A 21956-nucleotide genomic window follows, 5' to 3' on the forward strand; every position below is an offset into this window, starting at 1 on the left:
TCTTAGTTTTCTAGCTCTCTTTACCACAGGGCCTCTGGCCCAAAGGAAGTCTTTCACGGACCCTCAGCAGACCAGCAGGCAGAGGAGTGGCCTGTGGTGGGGGAAGGGAGGGGGAGGGGATTCTGAGTCCAGAATCCTGCCCCTTCCTCACTCAGCCCTTCCAGGAGCTTGGATTGAAAACAATAGCTCTTGCCCAGGCTTCAGCCACCTTCTGCAGACGGAGAAGCCGAGGTCAGAGGGAGGCTGTGAACTCCTCAAGGCCATGTGAGGAGTCCTGGCCAGGCTTCCTGAGCCACAGGCTGGCTCTGGATTTTGCACTTTTGTTTCAAGCCGCTTGTGTGTGGACCACTGCCATTTGAACAGACTATGCAATTCCAACTGCCCACATCCAGAAGCATTTTAATAAAAAGGTTTTGTTCGTTCTTTTCCTAACAGGGTTTTAGTTTGATTGCAGTTCACTCACTGTCTGCTAACACCACGGGGGCACTGCCCTGCACTCTAACTAACTCTCAGATTCTCGGGGGTCCGGAAGAATGACTGGCGGCACATCACTGTCTTTTACGTCCACTTCCACCTGGGCCAACTTTGGCTTTTCTGAGAGCAAAGTCTCTCTTAGGATGGTCAGGTTGTTGTCATCTTTGTTTCTGGCCTCGGCCAAGTACAGGACTTCTGGAGTTTGTTTTTCTGGTGACAGCCTCTTTTGATTTCTGGGAGGAGAGAAAACACTATGGAATGTGAGTTCCCTGAGTTGGGATACCGAGTGTTTGGGGCAGGACTGGGTCTCCCAGGTGGGTTAGTGAGTTTGTGGTAGAAATCCAGTGCCCAGTTCTGGGAACAGTTGCGGGAGAAGCCGAGAAGGTGCCATGGTGTTTGGCAGAGAAACATCTTACACTTGTCTGTGTGTCACCTTACCAAACCCTCAGCGCCACCTGTGAGCTCAACTACTATTGCTCCCCTTACAGGCGATGTAATGGGGCTCAGAGGGCCAAAGGAGCACATGCCTGGGACGTGCGTTTAAGTTTCCTGACCCTGAGTCCCGTGTTCTTTTCACCAAACCGCATTTTCTCATCGCAGGGCTGTCGTCCTACTTAGTGCAGGTCCTTGTCACCCCACACCCCATCCCCACCCTCACTCCACCCCATCTCTAGACAAGCTAATCAGGAAATTCCTAACTAATCTTCCTGCAGCTAGGTGCTCACTTCTCCAAACTGGCCTACACACGCCAAATCACGATTCTAAAGTCCCTGTGCGTACACACCACTCCCCAGCTCAAGCGCCTTCAGTGGCTCCCCACTCCCACTTCCTTAACCTGGCATTCAAGATCCAGTCTTCCTTCCAATAACCTTCCCAAATGTCTCCCCTCTGAGGTGGTTCTACTCAAAGTATCCACCTCTAGGTTTCCTGGCCATAGTAGAGGGACCCGGCTGTGGTTAGAGCCGACCGCCCAATCTGCTTGGGCCATAGGGGAGTATCTCAGTGTCTGCTGCTTCTGAGGACACCTGCCTTGTCTCTGAAGTGACCTTGTCGAGGGGGATGCTTCCTGACAGGGTGAGAGAGGAAAGGTCACCTTCTTAGAGGCTATACCCTCTGGGTCTTTTTATATCCTGCATCCAGACTGATCTTGCTAAAACATAAGCCGTTCATGTCCCTGTGCAGAGCTCTTCTTTGGCTCCCCAATGCCCATGGGCTAGAACCTGAACTCCTTAGGATGGCCCCCAGGGCCTGTTCACTCTGGGCTCTGCTGCCTCTTGGCCTCCTCCTCCCCCTGCCCTCCCCACACTCCACACTGCAGCCTCACGGGCCCTCCTCCTCCCGCCTCGAGCTTGGTGTATGCTGTCCCTTGGTCTGGAAGGCTTCCATAGCCCACCCTCGCTCTCTTTTTGCCCCGCAGGCCCCAGATCCCATCTCTGTGCTCCCACAATACTCTGTATGTCCCACAGTCGCCACCTGTCACTCTAAACTACAATTATCTCCCCATCAAACTGTAAACTCCATAAGACCAGGGCTGAATCTATCTTGCCCAGCCCTGCAGCCCCCCCTCTCAGTGCGGAGCTTAGCGCAGGGCAGGTGCTCAGCTTATTCTGTGGAATGAATGATGACTGGGCCATAGCAGTTCATAACGACTAGTTAGCAATGTGAGTAAGGGGCACTGGGTTATTTCTTTCTGGCTTTACAGCAGAACTGTGAGGAGGATTCATAGATGACATAAAATATAGCACAGAAGGAAGAGCATGGAAGTTAGGCCAACCCTTCCATGGATCCTCAGTGACCTTATTCTGTACAGTGGGAATAGGTAATTTGTGCCAACCCCACCTTACAGGGCTGCCTTGATCAAGTGAGAGAATGTGAAGGTGCCTTTAAAATTGTAAAACATGATACAGATCTGAGGGAGAGATTCTCATTATTATTGTTTCAAAGTTACTGCTAGTTACTAGGGCTATAGTAACTGTTGAATGAATGGGAATGAGTGAACCAAGCATTTATTGAATAACTTCTAGAGCCAGACTTTGTGCCAGTTGCTTGGGGAAACAAAATTGAGTCAAATGTGGTCCCTGCCTTCAAGGAGCTCTCAGAAGTTAGCCCTGGAATCATCCAGAGAGTTTAACAAAATGCCGATGCCCAGGTCCCACCCTTTGTGTCAGAATCTCCAAGGCGAGGTACAGATTTCTGTGTTTTTAATGTTCCTCCTCAGGTGATTTGGTTGTGTATCCAGGGTTAAGGAGTACTGTTGTTATAAAGATGTCAAAATTACCCCAGGAGCACCGACGGATCTTAGGTCCCTTTCCGTGCCCTGCATTTGGCCTTGGAGCAGCATAAGGCTTTCCCCTTTAAGAACAGCCCTAACTGCAAAAGCCCCCACTGTGTACTCGCCACAATCCTAGGAGGAGGGAATCCGTTATTACTGCCATTTATAGAAGAAGCAGCTGGCTTGGAGATATTGAGTGTCTTGCCCAGCTACTGAGTGGCAGAACTGGAATTTGAACCCAGCTTGTGTGACTCCAGAGCCAGAGATCCTGACTTCTGAGATACACCACCAGCCCGCGCCCTGTTTGCTGGCCAGGGCCAAGGAGTGGTCATCAGGGACAGTTGCCAGTTTTTCAGCAGCTTTGGGTTCTCAAAGGACCCTAAAGGATGCATTTTGCTGTCCCAAAGGGTGGACAGCCAAGGCCCCTAGATGACCCCTCTCTAGGTTTCCTTTGGGAGGGCAGGGCCCACCCCCTCCAGAGACCACCCCCAGACCAGCTCCTCACCTTTTTGCCTGGGTGTTCCTTCTCAAGAAGACAATGCTTATCACGACCACCACGGCCACCAGGACAAACATGGAACTATTCCAAGGAGTTGCTGGGGAGGGACACACAGGACAGAACCTTGAGGAGAGGCTGGGTGCCCTTCAGGCCCCTAACAGACCAGCTCACAGCATCAACCTTCCTGTGCTGTGGGCCAGGTATCGTAGAGAGACTCTAAGCTGAAAATGAGCCCCCTGCCCTGCGGGAACTCCCAGTCCAGTGTTGGGCGGGGAGAGGGAGATAAGATCTCTGCTCTGAAGAAGCTCTCATCTACCTGGGGGAGACAGCACTGCAGCTGGGTAATAATAGTGGGCAAAGGAGGAGTGTGGGTGAAGATAAACTTCACAGTCTTCAGAGTTTTGCTAGGAGCTAGCCAAGTGCAGTACAAGGGGAAAAGGAAGGAAGGGAGGGAGGGAGGGAAGGAGGGAGGGAGGAAAGAAAGAAGGGGTGGCAGTTAAATTGGATTCAACACATTGCCCACAGACAATATGTGAAGTGGCTAATCTGAATTTGGAGAATCAAGATTGGTCCACACTGTACCCAAGTGAGGCAGGATCTAGCTTCAGAGCTTTTGCGTTTGCTGTTCCCTCTACCAGGAATGTTCTTCCCCCACATAATCTGCATGGCTAATTCCTTCACCTCCTGCAAGCTTTACTCAAACACCACCTTCTTAGGGAGGCCTTCCTTGACCACATTATGTTCCCTGCAGCACACCTGCTATTCCCTTTCTCCACTTAATTTTTCTCCGTATTATGCATCACCAGCACACCATGCATTTTAGTCATTTGTTGATTTTCTGTCTCTTTCACTAGAAGGTATGCTCCATGAGGGCAGAGATTTTTGTCTTTTCCCTTCTGTAACCCCAGTGCTGAGAACAGTGCCTGGTGCACAGAAGGAACTTAATAAATATTTGTGAATGACGGGATGGATGAGTAAATGAGTGGCCAGCCCTGAGAAGAGGAGGGTGCAGTTTAGCCAGACCCCTCTGGGTAGTGAGACCCCCTCAGCCTCAGTCCCTGGCTTAGAGGAAACGTGCAGTCTGCTGCAGAGGAGGGGACCATGAAGGGGGCTTCAACCAGATTCCTCTCTTTGTGTTGTGTCCACCCACCACTTACCATCTTCTACACGAAAATACCAGAGCATTTCTTCCAGCAGCTCCTGAGGCACCTTGGTGCCAGGTGGGGCTCCAGTAAGCTCCTCATTGTAGCCCATGCCACTGCTCCTGGTTGGGATATGTTTCTGACAACAAATTCCTTAGGCCCCTTCGCCCCCAGGTGCTCTCCTGGCCTCCTAGGTTCTGGCTCTTTGCAAAGCCCCAAAGCCTGCTGGAGACAAAGCAGAGAGCATAACTGGTTATTCCACCCCAGTTTACTCTCCCCTCCCTGCCCAAACCCAGCTCTCCTCAGGACCAAAACAGCTGGAACTCCCGCAACAGGTGGGGCCTGGAGAAGCAGAGACCATAGAAGTGGGAGTCACTCAAATCTTTATGAAAACTCATCATGTGTGGGGAAGACCTGGGAGTGAGGAGGACTGAGCCACTGATGGGCTGTGGGACTCTTGCAGGGGACTCCCATTCTCCAAGAAGAAACTGATATCTAGAATATACAAAGAATTCTCGCAAATTAAGAAGAAAAAGACTAGAATCCTAATAAATGTGTAAAGGATATAAACAGGCAGTTTACAAAATAGGAAACCCAAAAGGCTAGCAAGAATATGAAAATAAACTCTTTGGTAATAACAAGAATGAAAATTAAAACAAAATGAAACACCACTTGACATCTGTTAGATTGGCATAGTTTGGAAGGTAGATAATGCCGTGTGTTGGCGGGGCTCTGGGGCTATAGCCTTAGGCACTGCCAGGGCGTGTAGACTGGGGCAGCCGTCTAGGGAGCAAATTAGTCAAAGTAAGTGTACACATGACCCAGCAGTTCTACTCCTGAGTGCATTTATATCTCAAAGAAAGTATGCCTGAGGATCATAAGGGGGCATGCCACACCGTTTATGAAAATTCACATATGCACACAAAACAACAACACACATTTTACAAAAACACGTTTTTAAAAAGACACATTCAACACATTAGGATAATTATCACTGGGGGTGGGGAGAAGAAAAAGGTAACAGAAATGGAGATCCAAGTAAAGAAATAAAACAGGAGAAGGGTTTTGAACAGACCAATCATGAGATCATGTCATAGGGCTAAAAAGACAATGAGGCAAAGAGAGAACAAGAGAGGCCAGAGGCCATCTCAAGTCCCCCCGCTCTGACACTGCCTTCCACTCCAAAACAGCCTTTGGAGGCTCAGCCAGGAACATCCGAAAACAAATGGATGGAAAACAGCCAAACAGAAGAACAAGGTACTAATAAAAAGAGTTTTCTCCACCTCTCCAGCTCTGAGAAAACTGAAGAAACATCTACAGGTTTTGAGGGAAAATATTTTGACACAAATATAATATTGAGCTGAGTTTTTCCTATATGAATGATCATTCATGTATCAAGATAGAGATGGAAGTCAGGGGGAAAGAAAGACTTTTTTTTAGACTTTCAGGGACTCAGATGCCTACTACCTACTTACTCATTTGAAGGATATAATATATATACTGAATAATGGAAAGACAAAGTTACAGGAGTGGCGAATCGATGTGATCTTGTGTTCCAGCCCCAACTGTCCAGAGCACTTGCTAAGAAGGGCTGTGAGTTTCTGTCCAGTCTCCGATGCAGGAGTACCTGGATCAATGAGTAACATTGGCCACAGGCCCCTGTTGCATATGCAGAGCCCCCCTGAATACCCACAGAGGAAAGAGCATGGAGGTCAAGACACCAAACACCAACTCCCTTTGGGGAAGTGGGATGGGGCCTAGACCCATGGGACATCCACTTTGAACACTTCTGTATTGTATACATTTCTTGTGAGCACATACTGCCTTCGTGAAAGCAATACATGTAATTACATTTTTTAAATGTATGTACTTTGTATGTATATTCTAAATATATATTTTGTGTATTTGTATGTATTTTAAACGTATGTATATACTATCCAAAGAAAACGAAAACACAAATTCGAAAAGATAGATGCAGGGACTTCCCTGGTGACGCAGTGGTTAAGAATCCGCCTGCCAATGCAGAGGACACGGGTACGAGCCCTGGTCGGGGAAGATCCCACATGCCACGGAGCAACTAAGCCCACGTGCCACAACTGCTGCGCTCTAGAGCCCGCAAGCCACAACTACTGAGCCCACGTGCCACAACTACTGAAACCCGCGCACCTAAAGCCCATGCTCCGCAACAAGAGAAGCCACCGCAATGAGAAGCCCATGCACCGCAACGAAGAGCAGCCCCCACTCGCTGCAACTAGAGAAAGCCCGAGCGCAGCAACGAAGACCCAACGCAGCCATAATTTAATAAATAAATAAATTTATTTATTTATTTTTCAAAAAGAAAAGATAGATGCAACCCAATATTCACAGCAGCATTATTTACAATAGCCAAGATATGGAGGCAACCTAAGTGTCCATCAACTGATGAATGGATAAAGAAGATATGGTGTATATATATATATATATATATATATATATATATATATATATAATGGAATACTACTCAGCCATAAAAAAATGAAATTTTGCCATTTGCATCAACATGGATGGACTTGAAGGGTATTATGCTAAGTGAAATAAGTCACAAGAAAGACAAATAAGTGAAATAAGTCATAAGAAAGACAAATACCGTATGATATCACTTATATGTGGAATCTAAAAAATAAAACAGAAAAGAAATAGTGAATATAACAGAAAAGAAATGGACTCAAAGATATAGAGAACAAACTAGTGGTTACCAGTGGGAAGAGGGAAGGGGGAGAGGCAATATATCGGGGTAGGGGATTAAGAGGTACAAACTACTATGTATAAAATAAATAAGCTACAAGGATATACTGCACAGGGAATAGTTTATAATAACTATAAATGGAGTATAACATTAAAAAATTATGAATCACTATGTTATACACCTGAAACATATAATATTGTAAATAAACTATACCTCAATTAAAAAAGTATGTATATATTGTATTTATACCTTTTGAGACAATTCCAATTTTGGATGTTTAATTAGTGGAACTAATCAAGATGTCAGTTCTTACCAATTTGATCTATAGATAGAGTGCAACCCCAGTCAAAATCCCAGCAAGTTATTTTATGGATATTGACAAACTGGATTTAAAGTTTATATGGAGAGGTAAAAGACCCAGAATAGTCAACACAATCTTGAAGGAGAAGAACAAAGTCAGAGGACTGATGCTTCCCAACTTCAAAACTCACTTTAAAACTACAGTAATCAAGATAGTGCGATACTGGAACCAATCAGATAAGTGTACACATTTGCATGTGGGCTGATGTCCACAGTGGAATGTGTGTTTTAAACATGTATAATATTGTTATAATAAAAATATACTAACAAATGAAACAAACAAAATGATAAGATGGATACAAGTCAGCCCTCACTGACTGTGTTAGATGCCACAGAAACAAAGGACACAGTTCTCTCAGAGCACTTATCCAGTTTTCTTCTAGAGTGAGCATGGTATTAATATCTCTGCTTTTTAAAAATTATTAACTAAACTTCATGATTTATTTGCATTTCATTTTTCCATGAATGTCTTTTTGCTGCTCCAGGTTCCCATCCAGGATATCATATTGCATTTAGTTGTCATGTCTCCTTAGGCCCCTCCATGAGATTCCTGCATTTTAAACAGGGCTTAACCATCTGTCATTGGACAGTGATTCCTGACAAAGAACCTGGGCCACCCATCCCCATGGAAGGTTGAAGACACTCACCCTGGGTCCTGTGTTCCGAGGACTTGTCTGATCTGCTGTTGCGAGCAGCACCGATTTCTCTGTTCCTCTTCCTCCTTTCTGGGCAATACCGATGGTCTTTGCACCTGAGCTTTCGCACAGCTGTCACCTAGTGGGAGCGCTGCAGAGCCTGGGGCAGCCAGGCCCATCTGGTAGCTCTGCATTTAGCACACGCCTGGAGACTTCTCTGTCACTTGGGGGTGACTGACCTCTTGAATGAGAGGTCTCAGATGGCAAACAGGCTCCACCTGACTTTCACAATCAGCAAGAACCAGGAGCCCAGTGCTCTCCTTCTTGTCTATCGGCCTCAAGTAAAAAGAAAACATCCAGACCCTCTTGCCAGCCCAGGGGAATGGGCTGGGGAGGACCCTCCATCTGAAGGTCCCGTCATTGCAGGGGGCTGTGTGGTGTGCCCACTCCAGGCCTCTATTTCCTGGTATTATCAATGTTTAACCACGGAGCAGGGAGCCAAGCCTGGCCTTTTCAGCCTCTGCTTTCTCCCAGTGAGGGTCATGGCCTTCTCTGAATTCCTCACAAGATGCTATAAAATAAGACCTTTGGAGAGTCAGGGGTGGGGAAGGCAAGGCTCATGAGGCTGTGTGAGTGACCCAGAGAGGAGGAAGCGGGCCAGGTTGAACAGCGTTGAGTGGGAAGGGTTTGGTGGGGAAGCAGGAGTGAGGTGCTCCCCCAACCAGGCCACATGTATTCAATTCTGATCATCAGTGGGCTTTTCTACCCCCGCCCCCCAGGCTCCTTGCATCTCCAGCATCCCTTGGAGTTGGCTCAGTAAGGAGTAGGGTTCCCATTTCCCAAATGAGGAAGCAGGTTGAATGAAGTCACATGACAGGTGCAAGCTCCTCTACGAGTTAATATTCGTCAACGGTGTGAACGACAGAGAAAAGGAGATGCAACAGGGAACCTAGGGCCAGAATGGACTCCAGCTTCTCATCGTTTCGCAACTCATTCATTCAATAAATATTACTTGAACCCTAGCTGTGTGGACACAAGGTAAACAAGACAGGCAAGGACCCTGGTCTCCTGAAGCTCATACTCTAGGGGACAGACAGGCAACAAAAAAGTAAGTAAAACATAAGATAATTTCAGCTACTGACAATTTCTGTGAATAATTTAAACAACGAAATGATGCAGAAATAGATGGGGGGCTGTGATTACTATATTACTTTACTAAAACTGAATGACAAAGAATTAACTATGCAAAGACCTGGGGCGGCAAGTGAAAAGGCACTGAAGAAATAATGAGCTTAATTAGTTTGAGAAACAAAAAAAAAAGGGCAACGTAGCTGAAGCACAGTGATATGGGGAGGTGGCATGGGATAAAGTTGGAGGCTAGACAGAAACAGAACGTGCAGTAAAACAGAATAAGGAGTATGGATGTAGAGAGAAGCCACTGGAGGTGACATGATCTGACTGATATTTATCCAAGATCACTTGGCCTGCTGGGTGGGGAATGGTTTGTAAGGGAGCGAGAGAGGAGATGGGAGACATTGGGAGGCTCTTGCATTCATCCAGGCAATTGACAGTGGTGGTTTGGACCAGGATAATGACAGCAAAGATGGGGAGAAGTGGTCAGATTCAGGGTACATTTTGGAGAGAAAGGCAGCTGATAGATTTCGGAAGAAAGGAACTCTAACTCTCTTTAGCACAAAAGGAATTCGAAAGGAATTCATTGGCTCATATAACTGGGAAGCGCAGAGTGGAGCTGTCCTTATGGATAGCTGGAACCAGGAGTCTGAAGATCCTTTGCTCTTTCTCTCTAGGTCTCTTCCTGCTTCTCTCTGGGTATCAGGCTCATTCCCACAGGCTGGCCATCTCCTGGTAGCTGGACCAGACTGCAGGAAATCGAGGCTCACACCCTTACAGCTAGAGGAGGAAGGAGTCCCTCTTCTCAACTCCAGTTTGGCAGTTCCTGGGACAGGACCCTAATTGTGCTGGCCTGGGTCACATACCCACGTTTTGGATCAGTTGTTATGGCCAAGGGTGAAGTACTATGGATGCTAGCTCAAATCTCATACCCATCGAGTAGCCAGGAGAGAAAGGCTGTGAGCTGGATAGCCATGCCAGTGTGGGTCCCTAAAGTGACCCCTTGACTACAATCCTCCCAGTCTGCCCTGGGGGAGTGTCACTGGGCTCTTAAGGGGGATTGTGTCCCCTTCAAGAGGCGCCTGCCCCATCCCAGGTTTTCCACTCTTCTACCTGTTTCTCTTTTCTTCCTCCTCTTACTTTAGTTCTCTCTGCTATAGCTCATCCAATAACTATTACTCCGTGTCTGCTCTGTGCCAGGATTCTGCTACTGATGAACAATCACAGTCATTGTCCCTGACTTCATGGAGACTGCAGTCTCATGGGAGTCACACAGGGGGTCACACCAGGGATCATGTAATTGATTGCTGTGTGATAAGGGCCATGAAGGAAACACAGAGATGAGAGAACATTACCAACCCCTCCCTTCCTCATAGCTTCAAATATCACTTCTGGACAAATCAATCCTACCTTGGACTCTCCTTTCTTGACCTCTCAAGTTCCTTGCCTCCCTCCCTGGGCAATTAGTAGTGGAATGGAGTAGAAAGAGCTTTGGACTTTCCCCTGCTATTCTAAATCTACCACCTCATAATCCTTCTAATCTCAGTTTAAATATCATCCTGTCAGGGAAACCTTCCATATCAGTTAAGACTTGTGATTGGTTCTGGGTAACAAAGACCCAATTTCAATGGTTAAAATACATAGGGTTTATTTTTTCATATAAGAATTTCAGAGGTAGGGACTTCCCTGCTGGCCCAGTGGGTAAGACTCCACACTCCCAGTGCAGGGGGCCCAGGTACGATCCCTTGTCAGGGAACTAGATCCCACATGCATGGCGAAACTAAGAGTTCACATGCCACAACTAAGAAGCCTGCATGCTGCAACTAAAAAAAAAAAAAAGATCCCACAGGCCTCAGCGAAGATCCCGCATGCCACAACTAAGACCTGGTGCAGGCTAAATAAATAATTTTTTTTTTTTTTTAAAGAAGTTCAGACGTAGACAGTTACTGATGTCAAAAGCTCAAAGAAATCAGTGCTGATTTCTGAGAATTCCCTCATGGTCCCAAGAAGGCTAATGCAGCCCCTGCCATGATGTCCAAGTTCCAAGCAGACAAAAAGGAAAAAGGGAAGAAGGACAAAAAGATGTGGCTATTAAGTATAATGGACAAATAACCTGCAAGAGAGTAAATTCAGACAACACGGAGAACTACAGAGAAGGACGGCATTCCCATAGAACAGTAGCGGGGCAGCCAGTGGGCTAACCAGGAAACTTTATTGTCAGGGGATTGCCACAGGTCATGCCCAGCAGGATTTGATAACCGTCATGGACCATTGATGGCTACGCAGACTGTAACAGAGCCTGCTAATTGTCCCCTAGAATACATTCTTCCCTCCCTCCTTTTCATAAAAGAACCCTCTGAATTTGAGCGTCATATGGCCACCCAGCTAGAGACTGTATTTCCCAGATCGCTTGCAGTTTTGGGTGGTCCTTTGACTAAGTTTTGGACAAGAGATGAGAGTAGTATACTACTTCTGAATTACTCTCTCTCTCCTTTTTTTTTTTTTTTTGCAATTATGTAAACTTTTAAATTGAAGTGTAACCTACATGCAGAAAAGTAAACAAATATTAAGATCTGGCTTAGTGGATTTTTACATGTGAACACACCCATGTGTGGGAACATACACCCTCTAGATCAAGAAATAGAACATTGCGAGAACACAGAAGTCTTCTTGTGTCCACTTCTGGTTACTACCCCCCACAAAGACAACCACTATCCGGACTTTTAATACCATAGATTAGTTTGCCTGTTTTTATATTTTATGTAAATGGAATCAATCGATATGTAATCTTTTGTGTCTGCCTTCTTTGCTCAACATTATATTGTGGTATTCACCCATGTTGTGTGTAGTTGTGGCTCATTCATTCTTGTTTTCAGAATATTCCATCGTGTGATTATGCCACACTATTTTTATCTATGGATCCTATTTTTCTAAGAGAAATTTCAACCCATCCCTTCTTTCCTCTGTCTGGAACATGAGTATAATGGTAGAAAGAACATCTAAAGGCAAGAGTCATTAAATTACAACATATGGGCCAAATCTAACCTGCAGCCTGTTTTTGTAAATACAGTTTTATTGGAACATGGCGGTGCTCATTTGCTTATGTAATGTTTATGGCTGCTTTTGCATTACATTAGAAGAAATGGGCAGTTGTAGCAATGACTGTATTGCCTGCAAAGCCTAAAATACTTACTATGTGGCCCTTTACAGGAAAATTCTGTGGACCCAGACAACAAGTTAGAAGGGCCTGGTTCCCTGGATGACCTCATGGAGCACAGCAGCCTACCTGCCCTGGAGCTGTCCACCTCTGGAGTGTTATGTGTGAGAGAGGTAAACTTTGGTATGATTTGAGGCACTGTGTTTGAGATCTCTTTGTTACAGAAACTTAGTCTGTACTGTAACTAATACATACATTATTTATGCTCAGTGACTGCTGAATTAGTGAATGCCATGCTATCAGAAGAACTAAATTCTAGTCTAGTTCACCTCTGCTATGACCAGCCATAGGGCCTTGGACCTTGAACCTCTTTTTCTTATCAAACCATATAAGCTTCAAAGAGGAGTAAAAAGGAAACGTATCTAAGAAATTATTACCACGAGGGGTCAATTGTGTAATGACAAAATCCAGGCCCTTTAAACTCAGGGGGTTTTTCACCTGGGGTTAACCAGTTAGCTTTTCTGCTAAATGAATAATAGGTAAAACCCAATATGAAGGGAGGAAACCTTTTCCTAAGACAAGGTAGGGAAACACCCATTGAGCTGTCCAAGGTCTTGACCTCTCAGTTCAGGGCACTTTAATCTGATCCCAGGGTTCAAGTGCCAGGTAGGATCCTACCCTAAGCTCCAGGGACCTAAGGGTAAGCATCGTCCTGCTCCTCAACCTCCTGCCTCCCCACTTCAAAGATGTGATGTTTGCTAAAGCTGACAGCCAGCAAAGGCTTCGAGGTGCTGGAGACTGCTCTATATTTCCAGGTCAGGCTGTTCTGTTCCTTGGGGTGGGTCATTCACTGTCAGCTGATGCCAAGTGGGTAGACAAGCCCTTGGCTTACTGTTTGTTCTTTCCTTCGTTTTCACAAACATCACTTACACTCAGAAGCCAATTTAATCATTCAGTTTGAACGATAATTCTGCCAAGTTCCCCAAAGCAGCACATTCTCTTCTCAGTAAACTTCATAGAAAATGAAATGAAATCCAAAAGTGGTGATGTAAGAAAATGATAACACACAGGATAACCCAGCAGAGATACATGTACAAGGATGTTCACTGGAACATTGTTTAAGGAGGTTAAAAAAAATCTAAATATCCAAGAACAGGGGAGGGGTTAAATTATAGTACATTTGGAACCAATGTTTCCTCTAGGGGCCAATTTTTTTAAATTAATCAATTTATTTATTTATGGCTGTGTTGGGTCTTCATTTCTGCGCGAGGCCTTTCTCCAGTTGTGGCAAGCGGGGGCCACTCTTCATAGCGGTGCGCGGGCCTCTCACTGTCGCGGCCTCTCTTGTTGCGGAGCACAGGCTCCAGACATGCAGGCCCAGTAGTTGTGTCTCACAGGCCCAGTTGCTCCGCGGCATGTGGGATCCTCCCAGACCAGGGCTCGAACCCGCGTCCCCTGCATTGGCAGGCAGATTCTCAACCACTGTGCCACCAGGGAAGCCCTTTAAGGGCCAATTTTTATATTAAACCCAGAGGAGGGAAACATATAGTAGAATTAGTGAGGAGATTTTCTGAAAAGGTGTGGCAATTTAGTCCAAAATTATTGGTGCTTAAGCACTTGACTTGATGCCTCCATCTGTGGTAGGGTGGTTGAGAAAAAAGATGGGTATCCAAAGGGAAGACATCGTTATACTGAAATAAAATCATCTCAGTGATCAGATGCATTTTCAACAGACATAGATTTTGTTGGAAGCATTTCAGAAACATTTGCAAGGTATTGGAAGTTTGGGCAGAAACTGGTGTGAAACAATGGTACAAAGTATGTACTTTCTCCAAGAAAGGACATTCTGTAGCCATCACTTTTTTTCTTTCTTTTTTTTTTTTTTTGCAGTATGTGGGCCTCTCACTGTTGTGGCCTCTCCCGTTGAGGGGCACAGGCTCCGGACGTGCAGGCCCAGCGGCCACGGCTCACAGGCCCAGCCGCTCCGTGACATGTGGGATCCTCCCAGACCGGGGCACGAACCCGTGTCCCCTGCATCGGCAGGCGGACTCCCACCCACTGTGCCACCAGGGAAGCCCCCATCACTTTTATCTTAGTTATAACATTAGAAACGTTCTATGTCATTGACCCTTATTTACAATCCTTAATTCTGTATCTTTGACCCCTTGTTCCTGGTTATAGGATAACCAAATATCTTCTTCAGTCCCTGACTAAATCAAAGTCCAAGAGTAGAATAAAATCAAAGTCCAGCCTTTCATTTTAATTATATGAGGTACTTGAAGTTTAATCATTCCCCTACACATCACTCTTTGAATAGCTTTGTCTTGAAGAGAGTTGCTCAGTAATGTGTCTGAGGAATGTCTAATAACTTGGTCAATAAGCATTGTGTGTTACTTTGTCTGAATTTTGTTGTTCTCACCTTTACAAGCAAGTTAGCATTTTTTCAGAGGAACTAAGTGGCATACAATTGACCCCACTGTTAACAAGAACACTTCAGACAATTTAGTTAGGACTGCAGTTAAAGTTTTTTTACAATCTTGCTGTAAGGGGAAGGGCTTCTGGTAGTCCCAGTTTAGAAGTTCACTTTTGGTGGGTGATTAATCATTGTGAGACTAGATTTAAAACAAAAACCATGTCCAATTAAAAAGTCACTAAGACTCTTGACTGATGTCAGTTGGGTGAGTGGGTGACTAAGTTTTTCAGAATAAGTCTTAATCCTCTTAAATGTATCAGAAAAATTTCTGAGCATTTTAATCAGGAATCATAATTTCTTTCCAGAAGGTTATGAAATAAATCATTCAAAAATAAAAAAATTCTGTCCTCGACCAGATTTGGGACAATTTTTCTTTTGAACAACTCCTCCTTTGGGCTCAGATAATTTTTAAAGATCTGTCTTCATCAAAAAAAGGAACTCTATTTTCATTAAATTTCTTGCCTAGTTGATCACTTTTTACTTTTTTTAAAAAATGGAGGCAAGTAGCCATACAAGAAAATATATAATCATCATTGACAGAAGTATTTATATCCACATTAATATTATTCCTTTAAACCAGCTTCCTATATTGGGAAAGAATTTGTTTTAAAAAATCTTTTCCTCAACATATAATTGATTTTTAAAAAAATTTTTATTGGAGTATAGTTTTTTGGTTTTTTTTTTTTTTTTTGTCTGCATTGGGTCTTAGTTGCAGCACGTGGGATCTTTTGTTGTAGTGCGCACACTTCTCTCTAGTTGTGGTGCGTGGACTCCAGGGCGCGTGGGCTCAGTAGTTGGGCACGCAGGCTTAGTTGCTCCGCGGCATGTGAGATCTTAGTTCCCTGACCAGGGATCGAACCTGTGTCCCCTGCATTGGAAGGTGGATTCTTAACCACTGCACCATGAGGGAAGTCCCCTCAATGTACAGTTGATTTATAATGTTGTGTTAGTTTCTGCTGTATGGCAAAGTGATTCAGTTATACAAACATGTATATATTCTTTTTCATATTCTTTTCCATTATGGTTTAATCACAGGATACTGAACATAGTTTCCTGTGCTATACAGTAGGATCTTGTTTATTCATTGTATATATAATATTTTTTATACACACACATACACACTACATCTTTTTTAAAATTTTATATTATTTATTTTTTTATACAGCAGGTTCTTATTAGTTATCCATTTTATACATATTAGTATATACATGTCAATCCCAATCTCTCAATTCATCACACCACCCCCCCACCACTTCCCCCACTTGGTGTCCATACGTTTGTTCTCTACATCTGTGTCTCAGTTTCTGCCCTGCAAACCAGTTCATCTGTACCATTTTTCTAGGTTCCACATACATGCGTTAATATACGATATTTGTTTTTCTCTTTTTGACTTACTTCACTCTGTATGACAGTCTCTAGATCCATCCACGTCTCTATAAATGATCCAATTTCGTTCCTTTTTATGGCTGAGTAATATTCCATTGTATATATGTACCACATCTTCTTTATCCATTCATCTGTCAATGGGCATTTAGGTTGCTTCCATGTCCTGGCTATTTTAAATAGTGCTGCAATGAACATTGGGGTGCATGTGTCTTTTTTTTTTTTTTTTTGCGGTACGCGGGCCTCTCACTGTTGTGGCCTCTCATGTTGTGGAGCACAGGCTCCAGACGCGCAGGCTCAGCAGCCATGGCTCACGGGCCCAGCCACTCCACGGCATGTGGGATCTTCCCGGACCGGGGCACGAACCTGTGTTCCCTGCAACGGCAGGTAGACTCTCAACCACTGCACCAGCAGGGAAGCCCTGCATGTGTCTTTTTGAATTATGGTTTTCTCTGGGTATATGCCCAGTATTGGGATTGCTGAGTCATATGGTAATTCTATTTTTAGTTTTTTAAGGAACCTCCATACTGTTCTCCATAGTGGCTGTATCAATTTACATTCCCACCAACAGTGCAAGAGGGTTCCCTTTTCTCCACACCCTCTCCAGCGTTTGTTGTTTGTAGATTTTCTGATGATGCCCATTCTAACTGGTGAGAGGTGATACCTCATTGTAGTTTTGATTTGCATTTCGCTAATAATTAGTGATGTTGAGCAGCTTTTCATGTGCTTCTTGGCCATCTGTATGTCTTCTTTGGAGAAATGTCTGTTTAGGTCTTCTGCCCATTTTTGGATTGGGTTGTTTGTTTTTTTAATACTGAGCTGCATAAGCTGTTTATGTATTTTGGAGATTAATCTTCTGTCTGTTGATTCATTTGCAAATTTTTTCTCCCATTCTAAGGGGTGTCTTTTCGTCTTGTTTGTAGTTTCCTTTGCTGTGCAAAAGCTTTTAAGTTTCATTAGGTCCCATTTGTTTATTTTTATTTCCATTACTCTAGGAGGTGGATCATAAAACATCTTGCTGTGATTTATGACAAAGAGTGTTCTTCCTATGTTTTCCTCTAAGAGTTTTATAGTGTCCGGTCTTACATTTAGGTCTAATCCATTTTGAGTTTATTTTTGTGTATGGTGTTAGGGAGTGTTCTAATTTCATTCTTTTATATGTAGCTGTCCAGTTTTCCCAGAACCACTTATTGAAGAGACTGTCTTTTCTCCATTGTATATCCTTGCCTCCTTTGTGATAGATTAGTTGACCATAGGTGTGTGGGTTTATCTCTGGGCTTTCTATCCTGTTCCATTGATCTATATTTCTGTTTTTGTGCCAGTACCATATTGTCTTGATGACTGCAGCTTTGTAGTATAGTCTGAAGTCAGGGAGCCTGATTCCTCCAGCTCCGTTTTTTTTCCTCAAGACTGCTTTGGCTATTCAGGGTCTTTTGTGTCTCCATAAAAATTTTAAGATTTTTTTGTTCTAGTTCTGTAAAAAATGCCATTGGTAATTAGATAAGGATTGCATTGAATCTGTAGATTGCTTTGGGTACTATAGTCATTTTCACAATATTGATTCTTCCACTCCAAGAACATGGTATATCTCTCTGTTTGTATCATCTTTAATTTCTTTCATCAGTGTCTTATAGTTTTCTGCATACAGGTCTTTTGTCTCCCTAGGTAAGTTTATTCCTAGGTATTTTATTCTTTTTGTTGCAATGGTAAATGGGAGTGTTTCCTTAATTTCTTTCAGATTTTTCATCATTAGTATATAGGAATGAGAGAGATTTCTGTGCATTAATTCTGTATCCTGCAACCTTACCAAATTCAATTGATTAGCTCTAGTAGTTTTCTGGTGGCATCTTTAGGATTCTCTACGTATAGTATCATGTCATCTGCAAAGAGTGACAGCTTTACTTCTTCTTTTCCAATTTGTATTCCTTTTATTTCTTTTTCTTCTCTGATTGCCGTGGCTAGGACTTCCAAAACTATGTTGAATAATAGTGGTGAGAATGGTCATGGGATAAATCCCACTTGATTATGGTGTATGATCATTTTAATGTGTTGTTGGATTCTGTTTGCTAGTATTTTGTTGAGGATTTTTGCATCTATATTCATCAGTGATATTGGTCTGTAATTTTCTTTTTTTGTAGTGTCTTTGTCTGGTTTTGGTATCAGCGTGTTGGTGGCCTCATAGAATGAGTTTGGGAGTGTTCCTTCCTCTGCAATTTTTTGGAAGAGTTTGAGAAGGATGGGTGTTAACTCTTCTCTAAATGTTTAATAGAATTCACCTGTGAAGCCATCTGGTCCTGAACTTTTGTTTGTTGGAATTTTTTTTTTTTTTTTTTTTTTGTGGTATGCGGGCCTCTCACCACTGTGGCCTCTCCCGTTGCAGAGCACAGGCTCCGGACGCACAGGCTCAGTGGCCATGGCTCACGGGCCCAGCCACTCCACTGGCATGTGGGATCTTCCTGGACCGGGGGACGAACCCATGTCCCCTGCATCGGCAGGTGGACTCCCAACCACTGTGCCACCAGGGAAGCCCTGTTGGAAGATTTTTAATCACAGTTTCAATTTCATTACTTGTGATTGGTTTGTTCATATTTTCTATCTCTTCCTGATTCAGTCTTGGAAGGTTATACCTTTCTAAGAACTTGTCCATTTCTTTCAGGTTGTCCATTTTATTGGCATAGAGTTGCTTGTAGTAGTCTCTTAGGATGCTTTGTATTTCTGCAGTGTTTGTTGTAACTTCTCCTTTTTCATTTCTAATTTTATTGATTTGAGTCCTCTCTCTCTTTTCCTTGATGAGTCTGGCTAATGGTTTATCAATTTTGTTTATCTTCTCAAAGAACCAGCTTTTAGTTTTATTGAGCTTTGCTATTGTTTTTTTGTTTCTATTTCATTTATTTCTGCTCTGATCTTTATGATTTCTTTCCTTCTGCTAACTTTGGGTTTTGTTTGTTCGTAAGGTTAGATTGTTTATTTGAGATTTTTCTTGTTTCTTGAGGTAGGCTTGTATAGCTATAAACTTCCCTCTTAGAGCTGCTTTTGCTGCATCCCATAGGTTTTGGATCATCATGTTTTCATTGTCATTTGTTTCTAGGTAGTTTTTGATTTCCTCTTTGATTTCTTCAGTGATCTCTTGGTTATTTAGTAACATATTGTTTAGCCTCCATGTGTTTGTGATTTTTACGTTGTTTTCCCTGTAATTCATTTCTAATCTCATAGCATTGTGGTCAGAAAAGATGCTTGATATGATTTCAATTTTCTTAAATTTACTGAGGCTTGATTTGTGACACAAGATATTATCTATCCTGGAGAATGTTCCGTGCGCACTTGAGAAGAAAGTGTAATCTGCTGTTTTTGGATGGAATGTCCTATAAATATTAATGAAATCTATCTGGTCTATTGTGTCATTTAAAGCTTGTGTTTCCTTATTAATTTTCTGTTTGAAAGATCTGTCCACTGGTGTAAGTGAGGTGTTAAAGTCCCCCACTGTTATTGTGTTACTGTCGATTTCCTCTTTTATAGCTGTTAGCAGTTGCCTTATGTATTGAGGTGCTCCTATGTTGAGTGCGTATGTATTTATAATTGTTATATCTTCTTCTTGGATGGAACCCTTGATCATTATGTAGTGTCTTTCCTTGTCTCTTGTAACATTCTTTATTTTAACGTCTATTTTATCTGATATGAGTATTGCTACTCCAGCTTTCTTTTGATTTCCCTTTGCATGGAATATCTTTTTCCATCCCCTCACTTTCAGTCTGTATGTGTCCCTAGTTCTGAAGTGGGTCTCTTGTAGACAGCATATATATGGGTCTTGTTTTTGTATTCATTCAGCAAGCCTGTGTCTTTTGGCTGGAGCATTTAATCCATTCACGTTTTAGGTAATTATTGATATGTATGTTCCTATGACCATTTTCTTAATTGTTTTGGGTTTGTTTTTGTAGTTCCTTTTCTTCTCTTGTGTTTCCCACTTAGAGAAGTTCCTTTAGCATTTGTTGTAGAGCTGGTTTGGTGGTGCTGAATTCTCTTAGCTTTTGCTTGTCTGTAAAGCTTTTGATTTCTCCATCGAATCTGAATGAGATCCTTGTGGGGTAGAGTAATCTTGGTTGTAGGTTCTTCCCTTTTATCACTTTAAGTATGTCATGCCACTCCCTTCTGGCTTGTAGAGTTTCTGCTGAGAAATCAGCTGTTAACCTTATGGGAGTTCCCTTGTATGTTGTCATTTTTCCCTTGATGCTTTCAATAATTTTTCTTTGTCTTTAATTTTTGCCAATTTGATTACCATGTGTCTCAGTGTGTTTCTCCTTGGGTTTATCCTGTATGAGACTCTCTGCACTTCCTGGACTTGGATGGCTATTTCCTTTTCCATGTTAGGGAAGTTTTTGACTATAATCTCTTCAAATATTTTCTCCGGTCCTTTTTCTCTCTCTTCTCCTTCTGTGACCCCTATAATGTGAATGTTGTTGTGTTTAATGTTGTCCCAGAGGTCTCTTAGGCTGTTTTCATTTCTTTTCATTCTTTTTTCTTTATTCTGTTCCACAGCAGTGAATTCCACCATTCTGTCTTCAGGTCACTTATCCGTTCTTCTGCCTCAGCTTTTCTGCTATTGATTCCTTCTAGTGAAGCTTTCATTTCAGTCATTGTATTGCTCATCTGTTTGTTTGTTCTTTAATTCTTCTAGGTCTTTGTTAAACATTTCTTGCATCTTCTCGATCTTTGCCTGCATTCTTTTTCTGAGGTCCTGGATCATCTTCACTATCATTATTCTGAATTCTTTTTCTGGAAGGTTGCCTGTCTCCATTCATTTAGTTGTTTTTCTGGGGTTTTATCTTGTTCCTTCATCTGGTACATAGCCCTCTGCCTTTTCATCTTGTCTATCTTTCTGTAAATGTGGGTTTTTCTCCACAGGCTGCAGGATTGTAGTTCTTTTTTTTTTTTTTTGGTAGTACGCGAGCCTCTCACTGCTGTGGCCTCTCCCGTTGCGGAGCACAGGCTCTGGACGCGCATGCTCAGCGGCCATGGCTCACGGGCCCAGCCGCTCTGCAGCATGTGGGATCTTCCCGGACCGGGGCACGAACCCGTGTTCCCTGCATAGGCAGGTGGACTCTCACCCACTGCACCACCAGGGAAGCCCCTGTAGTTCTTCTTACTTCTGCTGTCTGCCCTCTGGTGGATGAGGCCATCTAAGAGGCTTGAGCAAGTTTCCTGATGGGAGGGACTGGTGGTGTGTAGAGCCGGCTGTTGCTCTTTTGGGCAGAGCTCAGTAAAACTTTAATCCACTTGTCTGCTAATGGGTGGGGCTGGGTTCCCTCCCTGTTGGTTGTTTGGCCTGAGGCGACCCAACCCTGGAGCCTACCCAGGCTCTTTGGTGGGGCTAATGGCAGACTCTGGGAGGGCTCACGCCAAGGAGTACTTCCCAGAACTTCTGCTGCCAGTGTCCTTGTCCTCACTGTGAGACACAGCCACCCCCCGCCTCTGCAGCAGACCCTCCAACACTAGCAGGTAGGTCTGGTTCAGTCTCCTGTGGGGTCACTGCTCCTTTCCCTGGGTCCCGATGCACACACTGCTTTGTGTGTGCCCTCCAAGAGTGGAGTCTCTGTTTCCCCCAGTCCGCTCGAAGTCCTGCAATCAAATCCCGCTAGCCTTCAAAGTCTGATTCTCTAGGAATTCCTCCTCCCATTGCCGGACCCCCAGGTTGGGAAGCCTGACGTGGG

The 21956-nt window shown here is 43.7% G+C and overlaps 1 protein-coding gene across 2 annotated transcripts; it reads right to left on the minus strand.

Annotated features, from left to right (window-relative positions):
- Nucleotides 1-231: 231 nt before the first annotated feature.
- SLC51B (SLC51 subunit beta) lies at nucleotides 232-8546 on the minus strand. Of its 2 annotated transcripts, none has more exons than XM_060005775.1 (4): nucleotides 8120-8546; nucleotides 4403-4609; nucleotides 3252-3342; nucleotides 232-707 (listed from the first exon to the last, which is right to left on the minus strand). In XM_060005775.1, exons 2-4 carry the CDS (start codon nucleotides 4497-4499, stop codon nucleotides 503-505), a joined length of 393 nt encoding a protein of 130 aa, XP_059861758.1. In that variant the 5' UTR covers nucleotides 4500-4609; nucleotides 8120-8546; the 3' UTR covers nucleotides 232-502. The 2 variants fall into 2 exon arrangements, with proteins under 2 accessions (XP_059861758.1, XP_059861757.1); XM_060005774.1 differs by having other exon boundaries at nucleotides 4403-4612.
- Between the last annotated feature and the right edge of the window lie 13410 nt (nucleotides 8547-21956).

This window comes from Delphinus delphis, chromosome 2, assembly GCF_949987515.2.
Source record: "Delphinus delphis chromosome 2, mDelDel1.2, whole genome shotgun sequence".
Lineage (NCBI taxonomy): Eukaryota > Metazoa > Chordata > Mammalia > Artiodactyla > Delphinidae > Delphinus > Delphinus delphis.

Bases quoted from the DNA above. Each gene is read 5' to 3' on its own strand.
- SLC51B (XM_060005775.1), bottom strand. From the start codon at position 4,499: ATGGGCTACAATGAGGAGCTTACTGGAGCCCCACCTGGCACCAAGGTG. The intron at 3,343-4,402 runs GTAAGTGGTGGG...GTCCCTCCCCAG, and splicing joins GTATTTTCGTGTAGAAGATG to CAACTCCTTGGAATAGTTCC. The intron at 708-3,251 runs GTGAGGAGCTGG...CTCTCCTCCCAG, and splicing joins AGGAACACCCAGGCAAAAAG to AAATCAAAAGAGGCTGTCAC.